The sequence below is a fragment of the Macadamia integrifolia genome, chromosome 13, assembly GCF_013358625.1.
Source record: "Macadamia integrifolia cultivar HAES 741 chromosome 13, SCU_Mint_v3, whole genome shotgun sequence".
Lineage (NCBI taxonomy): Eukaryota > Viridiplantae > Streptophyta > Magnoliopsida > Proteales > Proteaceae > Macadamia > Macadamia integrifolia.
In genome coordinates this window covers 25,342,774-25,363,807 of record NC_056569.1, presented here as the reverse complement: position 1 = coordinate 25,363,807, position 21,034 = coordinate 25,342,774, and the positions used below count along the sequence as shown (strand labels likewise).

The following is a 21,034-nucleotide window of genomic DNA, read 5'->3' as shown; positions in this document are numbered from 1 at the left end:
AAAAAAAAAAAAAAATAAAAATGATTCACAATGTTTCTGCTCAAGGGAAACGTTACAATCCTTCATTGAGACTAGTTTTCGCACAGGGAAATCTTCAATGTGGCACTCATCAAATGGCGGATCCAGCATCTATATATATAGGGGCTTGCTATTGACATATTTTCATTGCAGTCTTGTTGATATGTATCTCAGAACTCATCTACAAAGAACTGAAAAGAAAAATACAAAATGAAAGAACAAACATACCGCTCACATCGTACTGCTTCAGCAATCATTGCATCAACCACAACATCTGCCATGGCTGAACCTAGGTTTTGCACCGTTAAAAAAATCATGAGAGGTCCACTGGAACTCCTCATAGAAGATTTCAGACCAAGAATTAGCCATGATAAGAGAGATAGTATGGTTGAGATGATTAAGTATGGAATCCTTTTCCTCCCTCTTATAGGAATACAATCTGACAAGATTCTGCCAAGAAGATAACAGTTAGGCCTCTGGTAGAATAGGAGAACTACAAACATTACACCAAATGCCATGCTGCATAACATATACCCACAACTTCTGTTCACACAAAACCTTTGTCAATCAACTTTGCGTTCAGCAATTACTCTTATCTCTGAACTTAAAATGTCATGTGACACTTTATGTCTTGAAGCTTATAATTCAAGAGTGATGCCCATGAGACTCTAGTCTCACAACATGAATTGTCGGGCCCAATTGTTTCTATAATCATTTACTTGCTTTCAAAATATTTTTCTCATATTTTCTACATATTTATTTACATCTTTGGATTTCTTGTGTGGATAAATATGTGTATTTATATTTTTATTCAATTATTAAGAGTCATGTGAAGCTTATGCTCCATGTAGTGAGCATACACGTTCCTTTTTATGCAAATGGAACATCCTTCCCATCACACTTGACATTTAAATACACTGGTCAAAAGTAAAAGTCAGATACCAAGATAAGGCAGTTACCAGTTCAAATATAAAGAGATACCACATAAAAATAAAAAAAATAAAAAATAAAAAAAATAAAAAACCTAATCTTCCAATAATCAACACATTAAATTTTGTCTCCAAAAATAAGGGAAAAGGTTCCCTAAGCTGTCACCTAGCTGTGCCACATGAAAGGTTAATGCAGAAATTTCAATGATTAGATATCCAGGGAAGGTCTGATTAGCCATGTGTCAAATTTCAAACTCAAAACTCAATCATATACCCCAACATATTGTAATTTCCTCCTCATACTTTCAGCCATCTATTCCTTCTCAATAACTTTCATTACCCTGGATTTTTCAAGTCCATTTTGTTCTGCTATCTGGCCTAATCTGTTTGACCTAGAGCTTGACATGTGGACAGGGGACTTTGGGGTCTACCTGTCCACAAAATTTCAGCCCCATCTGACTTGCCAAATGGCAGTATTTTATGCACACCTAGAGACACCCACTATGTCATGTGACCTAGAGAACCCGGGTCCTAAAAAAAATCTGTCTGGGGGTCCATAATACAATAACATAGGAAAAATGATATGCCTTAATTTTCCAATAATCACCACCTAAACTTTTTTCTCTTAAAATAATGTCTGTGGTTTCATAGTTATGTCTTGTCTGCACAATAGTACTCATACATATTGGATGAATATTTTGTTTTCGTCTACTCGAATATGCTTCAACATTTTTTATGCTTTTTCCATTTCCACACCCACTTATTGGTCCCGTACTAATTAAGATGATGTTTTCAAGTTACAAAGTATCAAATACAAGATTTAAGAGAAATTTGAACATAGAATAGACCAATACCCATAAAGGGGCTTTATACTCCATGGAAAAAATGCTACAGAAAACACAAGCTGAGAGGCTGATGGTGATAAGTTAAGCCTGTCTTTCAGTTGATAAGAAACTGCAGTCCATACAAATGATCTGAAACCCTGCATTCACATGTAACCATTGAGATTCAAAAGAGAATATAGTGTAATTGAAGCTGAAAAACAGAACATGGGAAGAAGTCAATAAGAAACTGACAGCTCTGAATACCACATAAAACATAGGAACCTCTAAAAGAGGAAAAAATTACCATAAATGCAGAATGCATGCAGTTTTGGAAAACAGTAATTCAATTTAGTACAGAAAACTATCATATGGGAGACTCAGATCTCAAAATATATGATCATAGTCCTACCATGAAAATCAACAATTTTCGCCAATATTTTGGGACTGAAAGAAACAGCATCCTTCTCATAGTCCTTGGGTGGAACTTCACATAATTATAGGAAAAACACTTTGTGGCAACTAGCAGTCGATATGTTGAAGTCACAAGATGCAGCCCAAATATGGCAGAGCACAATATCATGCACATAAAGGGCCCTGATGTTAGATAAGAGCAAGACAGCAAGGATGAATTTTCTATTAATAAGGGAAGCTTTAAACAAAGCCCACTAAGAAGGATAACGAATGGTGAATATTGAGGAGAGAGAGATACCACAAAGTGATTATTTTAGATGTATAGGGTCAACCATAAATAAAGAAGGTGATATAGAGGATGATGTTTCACGGAGAATTAAATGGGATGGATGAAGTGGAGAGGTGCATCCAGAGTGTTGTGTGACCGATGTATTCCTTTAAAGCTTAAAGTAAAATTCTGAAAGATAGTCGTACAACCGGTTGTGATGTACGGGGCTGAATGTTGGGCAATTAAAGCGTTATATAGATAAGCTATGTGTAGCAGAGATGAAGATGTTGAGATGGATGTGCGTCAAAACTAAGAAGGATAAAGTAAGGAATGACCATATTAAATATGATTTGGGAGTTGCCCCGATTCATGATAAGCTCCAAGAAAGTTGTTTGAAGTGGCATGGCCCTTTCAACAGAGGCCTAGGGATGCACCAATAAGGAAGACTAATCTGATTCAGATTGAAAAACTAAAAGAGCTAGGAGCAGGCCTAAATCAACAATAGGATAAGTAGTGAGGAAAGAAATGCATAGCCGAGGTCTTGTCCCAAGTATGACCTTGTATAGATCTGACTTGAGGGCAACGATCCATGTCAACAATCCATTTAGGTGAGATTTTATTGAATTATTATTGTCGTGTTCCTTTCCTTTTACCATTAATATTCTTTTTTTGTTTGCATGGATCCATGTAGCTGACTCTAGTTGGATAAGGCTGAGTTGCTGTTGTCGCTTATACAAAGCCAACCTTGGCTCTTCCTTAGGGGAAGATCCAATTCTAGGGATCTCATAATCCTATCATAGAAAATTGAGAGGAGAATTGACAGGTTGGAATGGAAGGACATCCCATTGAAGACAAAGTGACTCTTCTGATTTACTCTCTCTTCATATTTAAAGCTCTAGGAAAAAATTTTCAAATGATTGGAAAGCTTCAAAAGAGCTTCTGACAACCAGGGAGGATCATGAGCAAAACAATGGAAAAGATGGCTTTGGTATCAGAAATATCCAAAAACAGAATGAAGCATTATTGGCCAAATCACTATGGAGGCATCCTAGGAACCAGAGAGCTTGTGGCATACATTACAGTCTAGTAGGTGGGTGGTACTCAGGTCAGCCGTTAGTCACCACCCTTGCATGTCTCCTTGGAATAGGATCGCAAGACTGCTTCCAAAAGTGTACAGATTTGTGAGATTGATGTAAATTGAGGAGACACTATTGGAGTGTGGAAGAAATCAACCTAAGAGCTTGTGGCTTGGGGTCCTTTTTTTTTTTTTTGTTCTCTTTTTTGGGATAAGTTGTGGCATAGGATCCCTCATTTTATTTATTTTTTTATAAATTGTGGCATAAGGTCACTAGATCTTGTTATGCCATTGGAAAGGCCGGTCTCAAAGTCTGCCAGTAGTCACCCTTACATGTCCCTATAGAAGCATCAGGAGATGGCTTACAAAAGTGAACAGAATATATTTTATGTGGGTAAAGCAGACAATATCAATTTGTGGGAGGACTTTTTGCTGGTGCATGCTACTCTTCACAATAAACACCTTCACCTCTTCAACTCCTTATCTTTGGGGAAGGTCATTGACGCACATGTATCCTTTGCGAAGCAGGGGGTGAGACTGTCTACATTTACCCCTCCCCAGACCTTGCAGTAGCAGGAGCCTCATGCAGTGAGTTGCTCTTTTTTTTGACTGGTTTTCGTTGTGGGTTGTGGAAAGAGTTGGGAATGGGTGGAAGTGAAGGGAATTAGATTTTGTTGGCCAATCAGAAGATTTAGTTACTCACTGTCTCAGATGGATAAAAGGATATGGATTGTTCCCTGTAAGAGACTTTTCCCTTACACACCATGCTCCCTAAAACATTATTGGGGAAACCACTGCCCCTCCAAATATAAGAATTTAGAATCATAGCCTGAGAGATCAGCCATTAAAGAGTCAATGCCTCTGACATGGTTCAAGGAAAAAAGAGCTATGTTCTCATTCCCCAAATTTATTGGAGAGATTGAATGATTCTTCATCATAGTCTCCAAACAATTGTTTGAAAGCATTCATTTAACATCAATATGAAGGGAAGCATATAACTACATTAATGGCCCTCTATGGTCAGAAAGTCTACCAAAAGGTTCGTTTTCCTGTGCATATCTCCAATGAAAGCGTGGCCCAAGAGAAAATTGTTCTTGTGAGTTAAGATAATGCCCTTTTCCACTCAAAGTTAGCTCCAAAGTAACCACTTCAATGCTTAGCTTCCAATTAATCAAAGTCCTAAGACATCCTACTATAAGAGGCAGTTTTGAGTAATTTGATCTTCTTCTTCTTGTCTCCAGCTTTGTTTATCTATTTATCTACACCACTGTAATTCAACAAGATAACCACATAAGTCTCACTAAAGAAATTAGCTTCCAAGGATCAGGAAATTGAGGTAATGTTCCAAATTCAAAATACCCAATATCCTCAAAGCTACGAAATCATCGTAGCTCATAACCGAAAACCTCTGAAACAAAATAACAAATAAATCCAAATGCAGCAAATGAAAATGGTAGGATCACACAAATACCGAATAACACAAAACATATAGATTCTTCGAAAACCATAAACTCCAATCTATGAAGAAAAAAGGAGATCTGGGTATGACGAGGGGGATTCAAACCTGAATGAAGTAAACCAAACAGATAATCCATAAAAACGAAATCCCGAACGCAGCCCGCAACTGTTTGAGAAATATTATCATTTTGAGTAGGAAAAATGGGGGTCTTTTCTCTCTTGGTGCATCGACACCTTTTCTCTCTTCTTCTCTACCTATGGACTTCTGCCCATTTCGGAAGAAAGGAAGGAGAGAGAAGGAAACGCTTTCCGTGTTTGAAGGCCATTCATGCTTTCTTACGCAGAGACTTGCTTGACTCCTCTCCTCTTCCTCTTTTACAACCGTTATTTGCGTTTTCTTTTTTCTCTCTCTTTCGGTTTGAAGTCTTCACATGCTACTAATTAGCGTAGATTTTGTTTTGTTTTATTGGATTGGACCTTTGGATGGTATCCGATTCCGTTTCAAGAATCGGATCGGTTGAATCGGCAATTGCTGCATAGTTGTGTAGCCCTACATCAGCGTGGGGTCAAAGAGAGCATGCACAAGGGCATTTATCTGAACTCTGAATATAATTTTTTATTTCATGGGAATGGTATGGTAATTTCGTGGGCTCATGTGTCCGGGCATAAGGTTCACATGATCGGGCAATATTATTTTTTCTCTAAAAATTTATCCATGTTTTTGTCGATACACCCGATTTGTATGGATATCGTATCAACATCATGCTCCAATGATATCAATACGTATCAACTAGTATCCAAATATGATAGTGATAGGTAGAACTATGCTAGAGCTGGTTTTGGATTTTCCCATATATTTATATAAAAAGAGGGGTTTTCAACCCGAAATGTGGGGAATGCTCCCATGCCACACCAATGACAATATAAAAAATAGTATCATCCATATGGGCTTATATAGTTACGGAAGATTGAGAAACCTATGTGAGAGGGCATGTAGTACATCGATTGTGTGGGAAACATTTTCACTTCAATTTACCACCAAAAAATGAAGTTAATTTTGAACTTTATTGATGTAAAATGGCTTTACTCCTTAGCTTTAATCTCTATCAACTACTTTTGGAATTGAGTATTTATAAGAAATGTTTCCTTAGGCCAAGTGGTGATTGTCGTATCAATATGGTCTCAACTTTTGCCATCTAAGGGTCTTGGGGTGTGTGCAGATCTCTCAACTGTCCGATGTACATTAAAGAGATTTGATAGGATCTTGACTCGCCATGTATAAGTAATGTGAAAATTGTTAAGAAAAAGAAAAAGAAAAAGTAATGTGGAAATTCGGGCTACTCTAAAGTTGATATCGATTAATCACATTGTAAATTTCAGAATCATAATTTGATATGGATTGGGGTCTTCTGTAGTACCATAGGGCATGTAATGCAGATTCAAGGGTTGGGAGCCCTCAGACATACAGTCCAAGGTTTGACGTGCAGCCTAAGATAGTCCTAAACTGTTGGATTTACGATACAGAGGATCCAATTTCATTCTTTTTTGGTAAGGATCCATTTCCATTCCATATACCATCTTTTGTACTCCATCCATTAGTACGCTAGCCTCTATTTGGTTTCCCACATTTTTCAATTTTCGGTTTTGCCACTTGGTAAACTCACCTTAGATTAATTTGAAATTTGTTATGTAAATTGAGACTTGAGGTTGATCAGTCAACAAATATTCACTCCAATCTAAACTGCCACATCATAGTCATAGAAGGGCGTAGTGATATCTAGATTTTATTGGATGATTCTTCACCTTCCCGCCTATCGGTGCAAAATTGCATTCTAATATCATATGAAGTATTATGAACCCTCTACCTTTTATTTTCTTATTTTTAGGTAAAGTACCTTTAATTATTTATGGCATAGGAAAGAGTTTTCTGTTAAGAGCATGGCTTATGCAAACATTCCCTGTGTCTCTCTGTTTCCTCCTCCAATAAGGGGCAAATATGTTATTTCATAAGCAGAAGAGAGAATAAACACATGAAAGTACTGACATATGCCACACTCTCGGACAAAAAACATTTTCCCATTATCTATTTATTTATTTAGAAAAAAAAAGCTACATGTTTGCATGTCTATGCGATATGCCTAGACATAGGCGAACACGAAAAGATTGCAATGCCCTCTCACCCCATGCGCTGATGATGCTTCTGTGCAATCTCTCATTGGTGATTGCCCTGGCACAGTGGTCGCGCAAGTAAATAGTATTCTCTTGCTCTATTTATAAAAAAAACAACAACAACAACAACAACAACAACCCAACCCCTTCTGCGACGCAAGGCTTGATCCCAATTCTCTCCTACCCATACCATCAATGGTAGGAGACTTCATCGCTATGTCTTCCGAAATCTACCATGGTCTAAATGTAGCTGGTCAAATGGCAAAATGAAAACATTGAAATGTCCAAGATTACCAAGAGAGTGCAAGTAAACACTTGAACAACTGGTAGGGTGCATGCCATACATGAAAAGGGTATGATTGAATCTAATTTTGAAGTTTTATTTATCGGTTGATCCAAACAATTCCTTATTTATTAAATAATCAGAATTGTCACATCACCCTTCCCCTTCCACATGGCACAACTTGAACTTCAGATACATATGCTAAGCAGGAGGCAGAAGATAGAAATTTCCCTGCTCATGACAAAAGTAATTACACAATATTGCAAGTTGGACGTATCCAAGGAATTTGAAGAAAATATCATTTCATATTGTTCCTTGTTCTCATTAGCACAAATCTATATTTTTTATCATACATTTATATATAAAGCATAACATTCATATGCAGTACATCGGAACATTGGCAGGCCGATAGAGGAATGGCCTGATGGCAAGAGAATAACCTGATGGATGATTGTAACTGAACTTGACCCCAGAATTGGCATCAGCCAGTTGGACACAATGCTTATGGAAGCTACTCATTGGCCTTGCCAAGCATGAATCCCAGCGATCACTATCTGGCATTGTCTCAGCTACTGCGTACACCCCCTTTGAATTCGTGAATGCTTGATAGTTGAGCACCTCCCCGGATTTCGTAATGCAAAGAACAGCTACCTCTGCACCTGCATTGAGCAAGCAAATCTAAGAACAGATACTGCGGTAAGCTTCATTGGTTTTCACACAAATATCCAAATATAATGAACCAGTTTACATCTGTTTACATCATAGAGATATTTAGATTCTCCACTTCAGGTACTTTTCACATCATTCAATGGTTGGGCTGCAAGCTTATCTCAATGAATTGCCACAGATTTCCTTAATGCACTCCAGTCTTTAAGTTTATGTGCGGCCATAAATGTAAATATCATTAAGCTAAAGAAAAACCCTACGAAGTCAAGTGTGAACAAGGACTAAAAACTTGGAATTGGGTATGGGATCAGTCTCCATAGATCCTGATTTGAATCGTCCTCGGATCATCCGGAATCAGTGGGAATCAGTCAGACTCCGTCAGAATCGGCTAGCACAGAATCGGTCAGAATCAGAATCAGGGCCAGTCAATACCGATTCGAATCAGCTGATTCTGATTCAATTTTTAAGACCATGAGTATGAATGTCTGTTTGCTTCATAGCAGTGGATTTCAGAATATTTTTATCAGAAAGTAACCTGTGCCTGAGAACTGTGTGCGTTTCAAGGGTATACCATTTGTGTATGAACCAGAGTCAATGCACTAATGCTGGAACCGATTCTAATACAACTTAATTTTACGAGAAATAATAGTAGGTTAGTTTGGCCCTAAATAAAATAGTTCACTGCAAAACACATTCAGCATCAATCATGCAACCACTCGAGCATGGACCTCTTTCTGAAGAAAGGGAAGAATTTCACTCATAAGAAAAGGGGCCAGCCTGCACCTCTCTAACATTTTGGCTTTGCACTTTTTGGAAGACATTTACTTCAGTTGTCATAACTCATAATCAAACACAAATGTCTATTATTTTAATCTTGCTTTCATTAAAAGCTTTTCCATAACCACTGAATAATTCTCTTATAATTATCTGAACAGGGACTGTATATGCCGTTGGTCAAGAAAGTCATTCATAAGTAGAATTTCTCAGGTTTCTTGATCAACCAAGCATGAGACTAATAAGAAATCTGATTTTAAAATAATCATATATCTATAATCAGAAATCCAACTCACATTAGTTGGGAAAATGCTTAATCACATGAGTGATTGTTTATAATTATAAGAATGATTAAAGTCATAAGCAACTCCTTAGAGTCCTGTTATTTCTTTTTTACCATGAACCGATGGCGAATGCTAAAATGGTATCCCCCATAACCATTATCTTGCACCTTTTTGCTTTAACTGAACAAGCACAATTTAGTGATTTGTACGAGATGATGGGTTTATAATGCAAATCAGGGTTAAAGGATGAATTGGGTTTACAAAATACAGTTGCTGTGTTTGTCATAGGGGTGCAACAAGGCCGGGTTGGGTTGGGTTTCTTAAAACCCTAGCCCAACCCTGAGTCCCCTTAACTGGGCCCAAACCCACCCTGACCCTGACTCATAGCCGCAAAACTTCAACCCTGGCCCTACCCTTCAGGGTTCAGCCCAAACCCTTACCCGCCCTGATTGGCCCTGATTTTTCAGGGTTGGGCCGGGATGACCCTAACCCTGACCTTGGTTTGCCATCAAGGGCTGGGTATACCCTGACCCTGACCCTGCAAAATATGAAATAACTTAAAAATAAAAAATATTTATAATAAAGAGGAGATGAAAAATACAAAGTTACAAATTTCTTGGTAAAAAAGCAAGAGAGATCGGTGAGAAGATATATTAGGAGTCTTGAGGTGTCAATGACACAATGTCAAACAATATATAGAATTAGGTTAAATTCAGGGTTAACATCAGGGTTACGACCAGGGTCAACATAAGGAGCAAAAATCAGGGCCGGGTTCAGGGCGGGCTGGGTGGGCCAAAGACATCAACCCTTCCCCGCCCTGACCCTGACTCAGGGTCAGAAATTTCAGGGTCGAACCAGCCCTCAGGGCCAACCTTGCACCCCTAGTTTGTCAGTGGTTGATTAAAGGTTTTAGGATTGTAGGATTTGAAATGCCAGCAGGGCCAATTGAGGCTGTGGAAGTTAACAGACATGTAGAAAAGGTTATTATCTTCATACCAATTTCCAGTGAAAAGTTCATATAAGTTATGTTCATGCCAATGCAGTCTTCATAGTAAATACCTTCATACCAAGCAAATGGATAGAGAGAACATCTTCATACTGACCATATATACTCTAGCCTCCACCTTATTTTTCTGGTTTCCAGGTAGATTTTAGTCTGGCTTGAAATTGAAAACTTGATCAGAAAACCACTGAGATTTTGAGATTTTGGACTAAAGGGAAGAGTATCCTACTTCTCTATCCGACATCGTATTTGTTCTACATCATCCTCAAATCTTTCACCTTTTTCCTCCCTATCCCTTCTTGTCTCGTATCGAATTTGTAATTATTCTCCATTGCACCTTGTTTTCTAAAAAATTCGATTTTCTATTATCATTTTAACTTTCCCTCAAATCACCATAAAAAACAAAACAACATCCTAAGCATAGTGGATCTCCTTTAAATTTAAACTCTTCGTTATTAGCAAATATTGCAAATTCCATGACACTACCCAAAAACAGAAGTATAGAGTTTATACATACCTGTTGTATTTGTAAATTTGTGGATGAACGAATGTACACAGACTTATTTCGGTGCTCTGATTTTCCAAGTAAACACTGGGAACCAGGGACTGGGAAAAAATTATGATGTGAACAGTTTGATTATAATGCAAATTACCTGGGATCTGTGCAATAGTAGAGGATAATGTGGTTTCTCCCTTTTTCTATTTTAGAGAGTTGAATAATTTTCGAAGGATCAAAATAAACTCTATGCAACCCTACTGTAGCTGCCAGCAACCAAGCCACCAAGAACCAAGAATCTATAACATCCAAAACCCGAAATCCACATAAAGTTGAAATTAGGAGATGGGTTTGCATCCTTCATGAACAAACAATAACTCCTCAATGAAAATTTCAATAACCATCAAATCCATGAGTTCAATTCATGATCATCATAATTATGACCAACAGTATCATATCAAAATATCAATTCAACAATAACCACCAAAATCACAACAATGTTTCACAATCTACTCTCCGATGTCAAAAACCACCAATCTCATAATAATTATGAAAAATTCAAAAAAAAAAAACCCTAATCCACCCTATAGACCTCCCAAAGAAAAATTCAGAAACACCATTTACCCAACAAAGGATTCAATTTCTACCAGAACACACACGGTTTTAGTGAGATACCTTCCAGAGAAAGCGAAGGATTATTATTTCATTAAATTTTGCTGAATATGAACATGAAAAGTTTGAAGGAAAACCTACCTTCCAAAGCATGGTCCTCAGGTCCAATAGAAGAATCCCCACATACGTCACAGACCACTCTGCCATGGATTTCTCCGGTCCAAGCTCTCACACCAGATAGCATGATCAAGAGGAGGAAAAGACCCATCATCATTTTCTTCTGCATCTCCATTTCCATGCTTGGGGTTCCCGAAATGCTCAAACTTCCACCACTGTATGCTTTAAAGACTTAGCGTAAACTACTTAAATCTGCTTGAGGCGTGTGAACCGCGTGATCCATGTTTTCTCATTTTACCCTTTTTACTTCGTTTCCAGTCGGGAATTGGTAAAATGGTACATTAAATTAGTTTTTCTTCCCTTTATTTATGATTTAAGGTTTATGGTTTAGGGAATACTTTCACGGGATGATGTGATATAGTAAAATTTATATTCAAAATAGGATTTGGCTCCTCCCCTCAGCATCCATCTCCTAGGTCTTGTCTATAGTTACTTGGGCAAGCATCATGTGTCCAGGCGATGATCCAACGGTTATTGACACCTCGTTTTTTGCGCCTTTATCAGTACCTCATTCTTCGCACCCTTTCTGTTGGATAATTGCTTCACCATGTGGTGTTTGCCTAGGTAGTTGTGGACCGACCTGTGTGATAGGCTCTAAGGAAAGGAGTCGGATCCTTCAAAATAGTTAAAAAAAAAAATTTGAAAATTTACATCCACCTCCCCTTGTTTGTCTTTATTACGTCCTCCCCCTCGAGTTTTATTTATTACATTTAAATCCATCAAACCTAACACCATGAGAATCTAGGATCAATCCGCTAAGTGGATATATTTTTCATTGAGTACCCATTTTTCCTTTAGTGGGTTCAACCTACCAACAATGAAAATGGTTTGAAAACAATGAAAAGAGTTTGAAGCTGCAAAACCAGTGATTGTGTTCTACTCCAACGATTGTTTCTTCTCAGCTTTTAAGTGACTTGTCTCCAAACCAGTAAAGGTTCCTACAACTCTATCTTCTCAAGCGAAGGTTGCTTTCGAAGGGTTACTCTGTAGTTCTCAGTTTGGAAACTCCCTTTGAAAACACTTCTCCATTTTTCCCAAATTAGTTTCTCAAGCGATTATCCCTTCAATCCGTACATAAATCTTAGCTTCTTAGGTTGGAACTGAGGAAGAGGATAACCCTAAAAATAGAGGGGAAAAATCAATCGTTAGCCTCTTTTTTCTTGTTACATGCATTGTTTTCCTCTGTTTATGTTCTATATGTACAGAGGTGATTGCAGTTAACAACCTTGGTTTCCAGATAAGGAAGATTTGAATTGGGTTTCTTCAATGCTGGTGAATCTACGAATCGTTACGTTTTTTTTTTTTTTTTTTTTTTTTTTTTTTTTTGTAGAAAGTACTTCTCTATTTAGTACTACGGATTACACACATGTCCACTGTGATACAATCAACAGATAAATAGGAATCGGAATTGGGCCAAACTATCCTATGCGTGATGGACAGAGCCCTCCTGGCAAGGGAATATGCAACAGAGTTGGCAACCCTTGGAATAAAAACAAAATTACATTATTCTAAATAAGTGGCCACATGCCTAATGTCCTCAATAATAGGTCTTACAAGAAGTGTGGACTCTTTTGCAGGCGACCTAAGGTAGGAAATAATCCCTTTGATTATCGCTTTCCACCAACAGCTTATCTATCCCATCGGCCAAGACTGCCAAAAGACCCTCTCGTATAGCTATCACCTCTCCTACTGAAATCTCATTAAATTGTTTAGGATCAGACACAGTCACACGAGGATTTCCTAAATAATCTCTTATTAGGAAACCCACTCCGATTCCAACTCCATTACTGCTACGAGATGCATCACAGTTCAATTTAAGATAGCCACGAGATGGAGCGGACCAACCTATTGGACCAGCAACAACAGATGAATTAGGAGAATGAACTCCACCCTTCGTTGTCGATAGAAATTCTAAACATGCTTTTTGCGCAGCCAATATCACTTCCTTTGGTGTCCACACCTTTCTTGAGAAGATAAGATCATTCCCAGCAGTCCATAAATACCAGCAAATAAAAGAACATAAAGAGGTAAAATTTCTAGCAGCCTCCTTACCTCTACTTGCAAAGTACGACTACTCGTAAACCCAAAGGTGAACTTTAGCCTCCTTTTCAACTAGAACATGATAAGAAAGCTGACAACCAAACCAAACCACCTTTGCAAATATACAGCTTAACAAGATATGATCATTAGTCTCCACTTGTTCTCCACATTGTTGGCAGGAAGAGTCAATTGGGATATGTCTTTGATGAAGAGTAGTGGCTGATGCAAGACCTCCTACACATCTCCTCCATAGAAATTGCTTAATTTTTGGAAGGGTGATACACTTTCAAATTGCTTTCCAAATAGATGTAGATACTTCCTCCCAGTAGTGAATTTTGGCTGTTGAAGGTCGTAATTTTTCTTGGTCAAGCCATTTATTGCATAAAAGGTGATATGCACTCTTAACAGAGAACACCCCATATTTGGAAGCTCCCCATACCATCTGATCCGCTGTTTCAAATAAACCAAGGGGTATCTTATAAATGGTTGCTGCATCAGTTGGATGAAAAAACCGATCAATCAAATTCGCCCTCCACCTTCTATTCTCTGGGTCGACAAGGTCGCTGACTGTATGGAAAGGACACAGTTCCAAAGGTTGAATTTTCCAAGTTGGAGAAGACGGCACCCAGTTATCTGATCAGATTGTATTTTCTCTCCATTGCCCACCTTCCATATTAGGCTTGCCTTAAGAACAGAGAGACCTTCGATTATACTTCTCCATGCCCACGATGGATTGGCCCCCCAATGAAGCCTCTAGGAACTCCTTATTAGAAAAGTATATGACCTTCATAAATCGCACCCACATGGAGTTCGGTTGACTCCAGATTTTCCACGCCACCTTAGAAAGTAATGCCTTGTTGTGCACAGCTAGATCTCTAAACCCCAAGCCTCCCATCTCTTTGGATTGACATAGTTGCATCCAGGAAATCCAATGTATCTTCCACTTCTCTGTTCCATCTCCCAAAAAAAAAATGGATAGCTGCCTTTTTTAGGTGATTATGATGAGACATAGGAAGTTTGAAGTGCGAAGCATGATCTAATAATGAGAAAGCAACTGACTTGAGAAGGGTTTCCTTTCCCGCATGAGAAAGCAGCCTGTGTTTCCACCCACTTAATTTCCTCCCTGCCTAATATATATCATTGAACAACTGAGCTTTTGATACCGCAAAAGCCATTGGTAGTCCTAAATACTTGGCCAGACTAGCCCCATAAGGAACCTTTAGGAGTCTTGAGAACCAGCGCCTGAACCACATTGGTACATTAGGACTAAAAGAGAGGGTCGACTTCTTCAAGTCAATGGCCTAACCACTAGCTTTATAATACATATCTAAACAATCTTTTAAATGGCACATTTCATTCAAATTCAATTATGAAAATAACGGACAGTCATCTGCAAAAAGAAGGTGGGAGATAGCATCTGTTCGATTCCTGACCCGTTTGATTTGACCAACATCTTCAGCCAGGGAGATGACACTACTTAGGGCCTGTGAGCAAATTATAAATAGTTGGGGACAGTGGGTCACCTTGGCGTATTCCCCTCGTAGGAGTAATACTGTCTCGAATACCACCATTAATAACCAGGTTATAAGTCACTGACCTTAGGCACGCCATCACCATATTAACCCACTGAGAAGAGAAAACAAATTGATGGAGAAGTTTATCAATAAATTCCCATTCCACCCTAACATATGCCTTGCGCATATCTAGCTTTAGCGCTACAAAGTGTTGTTTCCCTATCTTCTTATGGTTGATGTAGTTGAACAACTCATGGGCAACAAAAATATTATCTGAGATAGATCTTCCTGGGATGAAAGCCGATTGCGCAGGTGAGATAATAAGATCCAGCACCTCCTTCAACCTGTTAACCATTATCTTTGTAATGATCTTAACCGCCACTGCACACAATGATATAGGCCTATATTGATCTGCACTCTCAAGATTAGCAGTTTTGGGAACAAGACAAAGTAATGTAGCATTACAATCTATAGGGAGTGTCCCAGTATCAAAAAAATCAGATACAAAAGAGAAGAGATCCCCTTGGGTAAAGTCCCAACATTTTTGAAAAAAGGTTGGGGGAAGGCCATCGGGTCTTGGAGCTTTAAGGGGTGCCATAGCATTAGCGGCCAAGTCTATCTCATCCATAGCGGGAGGAGCACATAAATGTGCATTCGTATCATCAATTACCTGCGGTTGGACAGCCTCCAAGACAGAATGAAGTGCCACATCATCAATGCCTTCAGAGCGATAGATCTAGGTATAATAAGAATGCATCTCCTTGTAGACCTCTTGTTCCAATTCAGTCCATGTGCCATCAGAACACTTCAGGCGAAGAATTCTCTTCTGGCTCCGTCTCTGAATAGTTGTCATGTGGAAAAATCTTCTCTTTTGATCGCCTTCCTATAACCAAGAGATTCTGGATTTCTGCCTCCACATTTCCTCCTCCTTTTCCAATTCCTCATTTAGAAGAGTTGAAAGTTCATCTTCCTTTTCCTGTGCATCATCAGCCACTGGTCTCCCTTGAAGAAGTAATAATTCTTGCTGCAGGGTTTTAGTTTTTGTTTGAACATTGTCAAAAACCTCCTTATTCCATTGTTGAAAGGCAGGCTTACAGTTATGCATCTTTTGATATAACACAGGAACTCCCTCCCTAACAGTATGAGAAGACCAAGCCTCTTTAGCTATCTGTTTACATGAAGGATGGCGCAACCATATAGATTCAAGCCTAAATGGCCTGTTCCCTTTAAATTTGCCTCCATTAGTATCTATTAGGAGAGGTGAATGATCTGAATTCAGTGCAGACTTAACCAGGACAATAGCATCTGGGAAAGAAATTTTCCATGCTTTATTCGAGAGAGCTCGATCCAGCTTAACTTGAATATTCGCAACCCCCTTACGCTTATTACTCCATGTAAAGGTTGGTCCATGTGATCTCAAATCCATCAATGGACATAAGTCTAGCAATTGACGGAATTGGACAGTATCTCTTGAACCTGTAAAGTTTCCTTCATCTTCTCATGCCAAGCCAGATAAGAATTAAAGTCCCCATAGCATATCCAATCTGAGGTTCTACCCGATCCAATTTGAAAGATTTGATCTCATACCTGATGTCGTCTGGCTTTGATAGGGTCACCATATATAGATGTCATAAAGAAAGAACACCCATTCTCCATTGTAACATTGGAATCAATAATATTCTGATTCGAATATAGAATATTAATCTTAATATGCTGCCGCCATAACAATGCCAAACCACTAGCCAATCCATTTGAATCAATTGAGAAAGAAGAATCCATATGCAGACGTCGTCTTAGATACTCCACCCTATCCTTCTTGCATTTAGTCTCAATGAGGAAAACAATATCAGGCTTATCTATACGGGAGAGGTGATGTAAACTAAGAATTGTCGTGGTCCTCCCCAAACCCCGACAATTCCAAGTGAGGATCCTCATTGACTCCTGTGGAGCTGAGCCTCCCTAGCCTCTACGGGTGTAGCATTTAAATGCTCAATTGAATCAAAATTAATCGACATAGACTCATAATCATCAGAACTTTCTAGTCGTGGTCGCTTCTGCTTCTCCTTAGTTGGTTCATGGGTTTGGGTTGAAAAATGAGTAGGATTCGTGACATAGCCTATAGAGGCGACACATTCAGATTCAGTTGTATCCATTGGACTTTAAAGATGACAGGTTTTGATTAGTGGGTTGCGTAACGGCTATATGGTTTTGAATAAGGCTTGGATTTGAGGCAAAGGTAGATGGGAGAGATTCATGGCATAATGAAAGGGGTCGGTTAGGGGTAGGCGATGGCAATGGAACAACTTGAGGGTGAGATAGAGAAACCACCGATAAATGGGGAAGAAGGTTGACCAAAAGGTCAGAAACGTCAGGGGAATTTAGGAGTGGATGGTCACGCATATGAGGTCGTAATTCCATAGTGGATAGGTACTGGAAACCACTTCTCTGTTGGGAGAGGTTAGTGGGGTCTTGAGGTGATATAGGATCATGGGAGAATGGAGCAGATAATGGGGTAGTTAAAGGGTTACCTGGGCCCACCCCAGGGTATCCAAGTGGAGAAGCAGTTACAACTGCTAGTGTACGAATTGATAGTGGAGCATCTCTCTCCTCTCCGGTCTGATTCCGACGCCCAACTCGTCCCGCCAATAGAGTTTGTGGACTTGCAAACGGTAAAACAAGTTGCTAATTTTGGGGTAATGATTCCTTTCCAGAGCTTGTTGCAGCAGAATTTTCATTGGACAGAACCTTTGAAGGCATTTTCTCCAGTTTACGAGTATCTGGCATCGCTGCTCGGATATGTTAACTAAACTGGAAACTGGGGAAATTCTGACAAAGGGAGGCCTTAGCACAACCATGTTCCTTTGAGTGGGAAGTCTCAGCATAAAAAAAACCCACACAACGATTGATCTCATGGTCTAGCATTCCATAATAGTAACAAAAATTGGGAAGTCGCTCATATTTAACCAAAGCTAAAGTGCGACCATGGGACTTTCTCTTAATAGGTATAGAGATGCGGAGTGGTTTAGTAATGTCAAAGTAACTCTGCACCGTATGAACCTCATACGTAGCCCGAACTGGACACCTTGGAATAGAGTGACCTACTGTGGTTTCCCAACCTTTGCATCCATCTGTGCGGCTAGGTCCAAATGAAACAGTTCCTGAGAAACATCATGTATCTGAATCCAGAATTTAGTCATGTTAAACGACCAGTCTTCCTCCTGTCTCCATTTTTCCAGTATCAATAAGTTACCACCAACTGCCCAAGGGCCCTCCTCCAACACATTCTTATAGTCTAGCTGATGATGGAACTGAAAGAGATATCGATCATCTTGCATCGGTGAAATCTCCATTGGAAACTTCAGATTCCAAGCCCTTGGCAATGCCTCCATAATTGCTTGCCTACGATAAGGTTTATACAAAAGAACTTTACTGACTAGGCTGAGTTCCCACTTATGGATTAAGATGTCATCGAGGTCATCCTCAATAGAAATGGCATCATCATCATCATCCTCTAAAGGGGTATCATTGGGTAAAGGATGAGTATTCTCAGTCCATAAAGGTGACGCAAGCACTGAAGATTGATGGGTGGAATAGGAGGGAAAAGTTGAATTTGTGTGGGGTGGTAGTAGAGGAGTTTAGTGGTTGATATGTAAGGTTGGGTTTGTCTGAGATTCGTGGTCCTGCGGTTTTGATTTTAACGGTTTTTGTTATTCGGTTCACAACCGTTTTACATGGGGTTAATAGTGTCGTTTTAGAAAATTGTTTGCATCCTACAACTAGTGTAAATCCTATATATATTAAATTTCCTAAAGAGTTAAGACAATATACATTTATTTTTCCAAGGACAATATACTTTATATGTAAAAGACTACACATATTATAACTAATTAACTATGATCCTAGAAATTAGAAAATAAAAAAATGTGATTGTGTAAAAGTGAAGCTCTCTTATCGGTTAGTACTTTGCTTTCTCCCCCCCTTTTTTCGTAGAGACTCATCGAATTTCAAAACACTTTAAGTCTTTAATACTAGGTGCCGGTTAACCATCGGTTTTCAGGTTCGGTTTGGTTTCGAACCAGAATTATGGCCTATAAAACCAAAATTGGATCAATTTACTACTGTGCGGTTCGATTCGGGATAGCTGATCGGTTTCGATTTCAATAAACAGTTTCGGTTATATATTGACACCCTTACATCAATATCCAAGTTCAAACTTAGTTTGGAAACATCTTTTGAAAATTGTCTTCTCAGGTGAAGGTTCCTTTCGAATGATCTAGTTTACATTTGAAAAGATATTTTATGGCATTTCAGATTCGTTAGCCATTACTCATGGAATCTGAAGACTCTGAACTACTTGCAAAATGACTTTCTCTTGATAATGAACTTCCAAAGTAAGCTTGACAAATTAGGTAGCTTCCTTTATTTGCAGAGTATATTGGTTCTCAAATTAGTTATGTATACTAATCTATTGACGGGTGTGTAATCTGCTGACTTGAATCAGGTGGTGCCCAAATTTCTCAAAAAATTTGTCTAGGTTATGTTTTATATCCTAATCCCATGAAAACAGCTTCTACAACAACTCACCTTTGCCGAGAAATGCAGCGACCTTCACCTTTGCTGGACAAGGTAAGCTCATTCTTCTCTTTCAGTTGGGTAAGATTTTAGGGGTTTTAGTTTTATAAAAGTAAGAAGGGTATAATAGGAATTTAAGGTTGAATTTATATGATTAGGGGCAATTTTGTCTTTTTCAAAACTAATACTAGTCTCACTGTGTTAGGTTTTGGTGGGTTTAAATGTAATAAACAAAACTCAAAGGACATAATAATTAAAGGCAAACATGAGGAGATGTAGATGTAAATTTCTTGTAAAAAAATTGAAGATGGAGTGAGAGCATTCCCTGATGGGCACCTATGTTTAGCATCTAAGGAAATTACTCTAGGGGCCCCTTCACGTTGAAATTTCAAGTAGGGATGTCAACTGTCAACTAGTAGGGTTGAGTTTCGATCAAGTCTACTTAGCTCCCACCATTTTAAGGTGTCACATCATTTTCACATGTTTAGATAATCAGATATCATACGCCAAGGTATGAACATGTTTCTATTCTAATAGTCGATTAACTATCCATACTTAGGCTGATCCGATATCTGCTTAAAGCCGAAGTCATTTGTCACTCAACCCAATCAAGGGACTAATTGACACCCTTACATTGAAATACAAGGGACTTATGAGATGTTTGGAACCAACCTATGGGTCGGCCAAGCTTGTGGAATTCTTGGGTCCATGAATGTTTCATCAAGACCAGCTCGATATGGATTTGTGAGACATAGTTGTTTGGTTGCGTCAAAAGCTCTCTCAACAAAGGATATGTTGCAAGTATGAACTCATACTTTGCAACTCATGGGGTATCTCCTTTGTTCAAGACCCCATCTCTAAAGTGGTGGTTTTGGTTTCGTCAAAAGCTCTATGATATTGTTAATTAGCTTCAGAAGATCATTGAAGGGATCGAGGAAGCACGACTACTTCAACCAAAAAAAGACGACCCCCTCTTCAAATCGAAAGAAGTTTTCACCGTTTTGAAACAAGTTTCACAATCTCGTAAAAATTATGTATGATTTTTTCTAAAAACTCGGAAGGTTCCACTAGAAAGAGCTTGGGATTGTTCATATTTCATTTTCTTCTTCCAAGCCAAGCCCTTTTCTTAGACGGCACTCATTGAATTACTATTAAAGCAGCACATGAGCTGGGTTTGAAACGTGATGAGACAGTTTGGACTATATTCTATGTGAGCGTCAGAGCATTGAGAGGACCGGGTTGAAGGAAGTGTAAATAGAATTCCTTCCAATGAATCTTAAAACAGACATAGCTGCAGCAAACAACAAAGCTGATAGAGAATCATTATCCAATTTGATTAAAAAACGTCTAGTGGATTACATCAAGGAGGCTAAGACTGCCCCTTGCAAAAGTTTGGCGGATGCTTGAAAAAGGATTTAGTATTTTGATTTTAAAATTTTAATCTTGATATGTAGTATCAGC

At 38.7% G+C, this 21,034-nt stretch overlaps 2 protein-coding genes across 3 annotated transcripts in view; both read right to left on the bottom strand.

The window, feature by feature from the left end:
• Window positions 1–5,382, bottom strand: part of LOC122059126 (probable folate-biopterin transporter 4) — an 8,036-nt gene extending 2,654 nt beyond the window's left edge. The window contains exons 1-3 of the mRNA XM_042621817.1: window positions 5,090–5,382; window positions 1,802–1,929; window positions 247–468 (exon numbers count right to left, since the gene is read on the bottom strand). Coding sequence (XP_042477751.1) covers window positions 247–468; window positions 1,802–1,929; window positions 5,090–5,170 — 431 coding nt within the window. The 5' untranslated portion in view covers window positions 5,171–5,382. The remainder of the gene's footprint in view (window positions 1–246; window positions 469–1,801; window positions 1,930–5,089) is intronic.
• A 2,327-nt stretch (window positions 5,383–7,709) lies between these two features.
• On the bottom strand, window positions 7,710–11,663 carry LOC122058805. 2 transcript variants are annotated; one of them, XM_042621493.1, is made up of 2 exons: window positions 11,412–11,663; window positions 7,710–8,094 (listed from the first exon to the last, which is right to left on the bottom strand). In XM_042621493.1, exons 1-2 carry the CDS (start codon window positions 11,566–11,568, stop codon window positions 7,811–7,813), a joined length of 441 nt encoding a protein of 146 aa, XP_042477427.1. In that variant the 5' UTR covers window positions 11,569–11,663; the 3' UTR covers window positions 7,710–7,810. The 2 variants fall into 2 exon arrangements, with proteins under 2 accessions (XP_042477427.1, XP_042477428.1); XM_042621494.1 differs by having other exon boundaries at window positions 7,710–8,113; window positions 11,412–11,550.
• Window positions 11,664–21,034: the final 9,371 nt, after the last annotated feature.